This window comes from Delphinapterus leucas, chromosome X (assembly GCF_059928025.1).
Source record: "Delphinapterus leucas isolate spDelLeu-1000000601 "Yukka" chromosome X, BTC_Dleu_Yukka2, whole genome shotgun sequence".
NCBI lineage: Eukaryota > Metazoa > Chordata > Mammalia > Artiodactyla > Monodontidae > Delphinapterus > Delphinapterus leucas.
The window spans coordinates 20,153,908-20,161,449 of record NC_143150.1 but is presented as its reverse complement, the minus strand read 5'-3'; the positions used below and the strand labels follow the sequence as shown (position 1 = coordinate 20,161,449).

Here is a 7,542-nt window from a genome sequence, read left to right as displayed (position 1 = left end):
CAAACTGAAGCATCTTCTTTCACTTTTCCAGACTCAAAAAACATCATTTCCATGTGTTAACAACCTCCAAAGGGGACGGTAGCCATCAGTCAAGTAAACAATAATGTTGAGAACAGAAGTGTGAGTCCACTGATATTGTACTTTTTCTTTTCTTTAAAATCTTCTCAATCGATTAGTTTTCTTTTAGCCCAGAGCAAAGAAAATCTAGGTGTGGGAGTAGAATGGGACCACAATAGCTCTCTTCAATTATCTGAAGATCAAGATATAGATCAAGATACTATCTATTACCTTAGAAAATGTTAGATCTATGTTGTATAGAATCAGTGAGCAGACCAGGGATGAATTTAAAAGGATTCTGATTCTGATTTATTTCTAATAGCTAAAGCTTATCAACTGTGGAGTATGTGGTCTTGGGAGCTACTAATAACAATTAATTATTATAATATTTATAATTGTTATTTTAATGTATTTTATATATAGTACTTTAAATAATCATTAAACACAGTATGTCTCATTTACTCCTCAGCACTCATTGTGTGTTTCAATCAAGGTGTATAGCATTATCCCTGTTTTGAAGATGAAGAAACTGAGGCTTAGAGATGTTAAGAGTATTACTCAAGGTCACACAGCTAATATAGGATAAGCTGGAAATCATATCCACACCTGTTGATTGGTCTTAAAGGAGTGTATGAGGAAGAACTTTTTTCCTTGGCTTATTTTAGAATGTAAAGAAGCTGTCTTCAGACAGGGAAGAATCAAATGGCAGCTCAGACTTCCAGGGAGGCAAGAGACATTTACCAGGCCAGAGTCCAGTAGAGAACTATGCTCTGCAAACCAATCCAGATGAAAATGAGCTATTTTGTTTATTGCCATTTCTATTTTAAGGTTGTGTTCTCTGATTTCAATGTGAAAATGTAGGTCTGGGCTGTTGGATGGCAAAAAACACACCCTTTCTTGCTCACCACAGCTACAATCACACGTCCCCAGTGTGCATAGATGTATGCTTGTGTGTGCATATGAAATTACTTTCCTGAGCCTGTGAACACACACCGGCTTCATAACTTGCCTGAAACAATAAAGGTTGCGATCCAAAAAAGAACCAGGTTTTGCCATTTCCTGCATAAAAACAAACAACTGAGTTAATTCATTTGATTGACTTGTCCATTTTCCCAGTGGTTTTGGCATGGGGAAGAAAACTTTTCTGTGAGTGCAGCCTGTATGTGTGTGTGAGTGTGTGTTTGAAGACCACCTTATACCACTGTTTAAAACTTTTCCTTTTCTTTTAATGTGTTTTTCAAAGTTCTGTCTGATAATTGTGGATTGTATCTGGAGGCCCACTTGCTAAAAGCATGTTGAGTCATAGGCAGGTTGTAAGAGTCCAGAGACCTGCAGTGATGACTAAGAGAGTAATTATTTCATAAAAAAGGAAAAAAATAGGTATTAGTTTGAAAGGAAGGCTGGGGGAGCATGAAGAACTCCTTGAACAGGAGAAGAAAAACACTTGGAAGCTAGCTGGCAGGGTGAGTGGGGACCGGAGAAAACTGGTCTTGTGCAGTAGGATTTGCTGCTGCATTTTAATCACATCTCTATGTGACTGTTTTTTTTCCTCTTTCTGTTTTTTCATCAAGCAAGAAAGGACACAGAGGGGATTCAGCAGGAACATAGCTCTTTAAACTTTGTACTGTACTCTGGCCCCTTACACATTTTCAAATTGACATCTAGAAATTTTTCATTGTAAGTTCAAATAGATGCAAACACTGTATAATTTCTGTCACCTTGTAAATACTGACAGTTTAAAATTAAACTCTTGCATCATTCTTTTAACTTTTTCAATGAATTCTAAATACTGTAATATTTTGATGTCCACTATCACGCAGGAAAATATAAATGGACAAGTTCTCTAACAGTCAGACACTTAACATCATTACCTTTTCTTCTTGAACTCACACTTCCAGTCACTTTCCCCACAGAATTTTATCCTAATTTCATACATCTTTTTATACTTGAAAGTCTTCTCTTGATCATCCTATTATACATTCAACAAATATATATGTACCATGAAATTTTAAACTAAAGAAAAAAACCCTGTTACCAGAAGTCTGCAAAGTGTTAAAATAAACAAGCAAATAAGTCACAGAGTTAGTGACAGAGAATTAATTAGAACCTGAGACTATGCTCTAACTAACTTCAAGATCTTATCCACTCCACTCTGCTGTACTCTCACAGAAGAAAGTGACTGCAACAATGGTAAGTTTCAAGATGCCTAATGAGTAGACCTTTCTCTTGAAAAGTGGGAGAAGAGTAATTGTGAAAAGGGAGGTGAGAAAAGAGGACCGGAATGATTCTTCAACCACAGGCACATTCACAGTAGATCAGTTTTAGAGAATAGTTCACATATAAAGTAGAAATTAATTTTCTTAAAACACTGTCTGTCTGCCTCCCTCTTTGGGAAGTCATTGTGTACCTCTAGGGCAGGGTTCCTCAACAGCAACATCATTAACATTTGGGGTCAGATACTTCTCTTTTGTAAAGGGCTGTCCTGTGCATTATAAGGTGATTAGGAGCATCCCTGGCCTCTATCCGCTAGATGCCCCTCTCCAGTTGTGACAACCAGAGATGTCTGAAGATATTGCCAAATACATGGGGGGGTGAATGTGTGCAAAATCTCCCCCATTTGAACACCATTGATCTTGGGTTCTGCATACCCCAGTTTGAAGACTGATTATCTAGCTTGTTAGGAATATGAACCAGTCCCAAGTCAGTCAAATATGTTAGTTGTGGTTTGTTTAGGAAAAGGGCAAAATCTGGTTGTTTGTGTTTAAATTCCCTTCCTGAATTAGCGGGGAGTTTTTGAGCCCATGGGAGTAGGAAATTGTTAAATCCATATGAAAGGTTGTTGGGCCTGACCAGGCATTGGGTCTTGAGAGAACCAAAATTAGGTTAGGATAAGGTATTTAAAGATGCCAGAGGGCTTCCCTGGTGGCGCAGTGGTTGAGAGTCTGCCTGCCGGTGCAGGGGACACAGGTTCGAGCCCTGGTCTGGGAAGATCCCACATGCCGCGGAGCAACTGGGCCCGTGAACCACAACTGTTGAGCCTGCGCATCTGGAGCCTGTGCTCCGCAACAAGAGAGGCTGCGGCGGTGAGAGGCCCGCGCACCGCGATGAAGAGTGGCCCTCGCTCGCCACAACTAGAGAAAGCCCTCGCACAGAAATGAAGACCCAACGCAGCCAATCAATCAATCAATAAATAGAAATGCTGTAGAATTATTAAAAAAAAATGATGCCAGAGAAGGGGAAGAATGGAGATGAGGAATGAAGTCACTAACAACAGACATCATGATAGCTGCCATTTACTATTTGCCAACCACTGTGCTAAGTATTTTATATGGATTATCTTGTTGAATAATCACAATAACCCAGGAGATAGTTATAATCATTTGTTAGTTAGGGTACAGGTTAAGTTGTTCTAACAAAACGACTAAAATCTTCAGTGACTTAGACAAAATAGAAATGTGTTTATCTCCACAAAAGAGCCAGGTAGGCTGTTTAGTGTTATTCTAGCTGAGGGTTCAGGCTGGTACTGTGCTGTTGCTATGTTATTTTCAATATCCAACTTCTATCTCAGTCCCAGATGGCAGCTGCTGATTTTGCTCTCGCGTCTGTATTCCAGCCAATGGGAAGAGTAAAAAGGGGAGGGTGAGGATATGTACTTTTCTTTTAAGGGCACGAACTAAAAGTTATACACATCATTCAATTCACACCCAGTTGGCCTGACCCAACTGCAAAGAAAATGTGGATTTTAGCTAGGCAGCTATGTATCCAACAACAGGGGTCGGCACTGTAGCCTGAGGCCCAAAGACCTGGTTAAGGATGGTCTTAATATTGGGGAAACCAGGGAGAATGAATCTGAGCCATAGCTCTTGAGGAAGAGGTGGGAGTCTGAGATGAGAATACCCAATAAAAACCCCTTATTCCTTCTCAAAGGAGGCAGAACCAAGGTCAGAAGCAGGGAAGGAACTGGAGAACAGTGTGGGTGCCCATGGCTTGCATGTGGTGGGTACCTGGTGCAAAGTAGATGTGTAGGAAGAAGGCTGGCTGAAAGGTATAAGATTGCAAGTCTGCCTTTATTTCTTTTAGACAGCTTTCTGAAAACTCTTTGCTTATACACATACGTGTAGATAATAACAGGCAGTGAGTCAGTTTGTGTGGTGGAAAGATTATGAATGTTGGAGTCACACAGAACTGTGTTTGAATCTCAGCTCATGTTCATTTGATGACTTCAGGCAAATTTTTGTTAGTACTATTATTAGCCATGATTTATTGAGCAGTTTCTATGTGGCAGGCACTTTATATTCATGATCTCATCTAATCCTTATATAACTCTATAGATAGACACTAGAGTTATCTTAAATGATCTTTAAGTTAAATTAAGTGGTGAAATTAAGTGGTGATAAGTAACAGTAAAGAAGTAATGAGAGATGTACAGTTTTCCTTGTGCGTTTATATTGTATCATCTTATTTAAGTATAGTGATTAATGATGTTGGTTAATGCTTCTGTGGGGCTGTTCTTACAAAAAAAATTATTTTGTAGAGAAAAATCTTTAATGTTTATTTAGTGCTAACTATGTTTCAGGCATTGTTTTAATTACTTTACATGTATTTACTCCTCAAAACAACACTGTGAGAAGCCACTATGATAATTTTTTCAGCTGAGAAAGCTGAGTCCCAGAAAGTTTAAGTAACTTACCCAAGGTCATATAGCTAGTAAATAGAGAGGCTGGGAGTTGATTCTGAGCAGTATGGCACTGGAGTTCATGTGTTTAATAATTTTACTACACTGCCTCAGAAAAACTAGTAGAAAAATTAAATGAGAAAACATGCTATTTTCTCTTCCACTGCCTATGATGTATATGAAAAGCCTGGTTATTTGGGCCTTGTGATCTAATCCATGGCCACTACCTCCCTAATGTCAGTATTTCTGATTTGCAGGCAAAGTCCCATGTCGCAAATATTTCACTGCTAGAAGACTATTCTGGGATAACCAAATTAAAAACTGATGGCAGGGCTTCTCTGGTGGCGCAGTGGTTGAGAATCTGCCTGCCAATGCAGGGGACATGGGTTCGAGCCCTGGTCCGGGAAGATCCCACATGCCGTGGAGCAACTGGGCCCGTGAGCCACAACTACTGAGCCTGTGCATCTGGAGCCTGTGCTCTGCAACAAGAGAGGCCGCAACAGTGAGAGGCCCGCGCACCGCGATGAAGAGTGGCCCTCGCTCGCCGCAACTAGAGAAAGCCCTCGCACAGAAACGAAGACCCAACACAGCCAAAAATAAATAAATATATTTAAAGAAAACAAAAAACAAAAAAAACTGATGGCAAAGAAGATAGCACATGTGACTATCTATACCTGACTGTGTAGATCCAGATGTGTGTGTGTCTCTGTGTGTGTGTTTGTGTGTGTGTGTGTGTTCAGATGTGTGCACATGAGTCTAACCAGCAGTTTCAGATGTCAGCTGCTAGGCTTTGTACCCAGAAGCCTAAAATACAGCCTCTTATGGGGAAGGATTTAAAAATAAGAAATCTGTGTTCATACATATTTAGTAAGTACACCTGGTTTTCCAGAATCTACTGTCTCTCCAGCAGCTACTGTTCTACTGTCTCAGAGATGTCACCAGCAAACAAGCATGGATGGCCCAGTAACATCAGTGGAGTGATTCTCTGCTTCAGTCCTGGCATTTCACCTTCCATTTCATGCTCTGATAAAGAAGATCGTGATTATGATTTGCTATCTGGCCTGCCATTTCTTTGAATTGTCAGGATTTAGTAAGAGTTTTCCTTGGGAATTTCTTCTACCCAAAATGGCAGAAAGGATGCCAAGCATGGGCTAAACATGTCTCCTTTGGATGTGAATTTGGGGGTCTTATATAGTTGTACTCTGAATTGTTTCCTTAGGGATGGGGACAGATTTTCACTGAGCCATTCCTTCCACCATTTAGTCTCCTCATCCTTATTCCACACCCTGACTAGATGACAAGTTCAGCTAATTTCCATAAAAGTTTTTCTGAGGGCAAATTTAACTGGCTAAAATGAGAGCCAGTCCCCCCCAAATGCCCTAATCAGTGCAGAGCTCCAACCACTGATTAGAATTGTACTGTGTAGGAAATCTAAGTGGTAATCTGACATAATAATATGAAGAAACTGACGCATCTCCAGGAATTTCTGACTTCTGTGAGACCAGGAAATACCACTATAATGGTGACTGAGTTAATAATACTGGGGTTTGGAGACCTCGAGGAATTGGGTCCCTTGCTCTTCTTGGTGTTTGGCGCTGTCTACCTGGCCACCATTTTTGGGAATCTCCTCCTTGTGATCCTGGTGAGCACTCAGCAGGGACTCCAGACACCAATGTACTTCTTTCTGGCAAACCTCTCATATCTGGAGGTCTGTTATACATTGAATATCATGCCCAGGTTGCTCGTGGACTTGCTGAGAGAGAACAGAGTGATCTCCATGGTAGGTTGTATTATTCAGCTCTACTTCTTTGGGGCCCTGGGTAGCACTGAATGTTATCTTCTGGCAGTGATGTCATATGACCAATACCTGTCTGCCGGCCTTTACACTATCCAACACTAATGCATGGAGCCATATGTTTGGGGCTAGTGATTGGCTCATGGGTTAGTGGTTTCACAGTGGCAGCTGCATTCCAGGCTGCTATCCAACTTGACCTTCTGTGGCGCAATGAGATTGACCACTTCTTCTGTGACTTGAAGGCTCTGCAGAAGCTCCCCTACTCAGATCCCCAGCTAGTCAACCTGGTCTGCATGAGTCTAACAGCACTGGTGACTCTGGCCCCCTTTGGACTAATCCTAGCCTCCTACTGGAAGATTCTTTTCACAGTCTTGCATATACCTTTCATGACTGGTAGGCAGAAGGCATTCTCCACTTGTTCCTCTCATCTAGTGGTTGTGACTTTGTTTTATGGGACCTTGATGTTAGTCTGTGCTCTGCCCTTGGCTGGCCAGGTGCCAATTCTCAACCATACCTTCTCCTTGCTCTATACTGTTGTCTCTCCCACGTGTAACTGCCTTATCTACAGCCTCAAAAACAAAGATGTCGAGGAAGCACTGAGGAAGCTGAGGGTTGTGTCTATAATGATGAGCTTCATTCAATCAACCAAAATGATGGCAGTCTGAAGGTCAAGGCACTCTCCCTGTGCTCAGGGAACTCCCAGTCTGATTAGCAAAACTTAGGATAGATTATAATCTTTATAACCTGAAATATTGGTTAATCTTCAAATCATCTATTTAGCTGATTTGGGGGAAAGGTTAGTAGATTTGTCTCTGTTTCATTAAAGTGATCTAGCTCTCCTTGAGCATATTTATACTGTGAGAGGGGAGGAGTATTTCCTAGTTGGTGGGAGGGGAACCATTCTGGGATAGACAATAAATAATGCAGCATATAATCCCTTCAAAAGCTCAATCCTGGAGGTGAGGATTGGCAGGTGTGCTTTAGTTGTGTTCGGTTTCTTCTGTGTGTGTGCATG

At 41.1% G+C, this 7,542-nt stretch overlaps 1 protein-coding gene across 1 annotated transcript; it reads left to right on the top strand.

Moving 5' to 3' along the window:
• The first annotated feature begins 6,188 nt into the window (after positions 1-6,188).
• On the top strand, positions 6,189-7,192 carry LOC149744178 (olfactory receptor 11A1-like). Its single transcript, XM_089904882.1, is given in 2 exon segments — positions 6,189-6,597; positions 6,600-7,192. Coding segments are annotated over 2 exon segments (1,002 nt in total).
• The last annotated feature ends 350 nt before the right edge of the window (positions 7,193-7,542 follow it).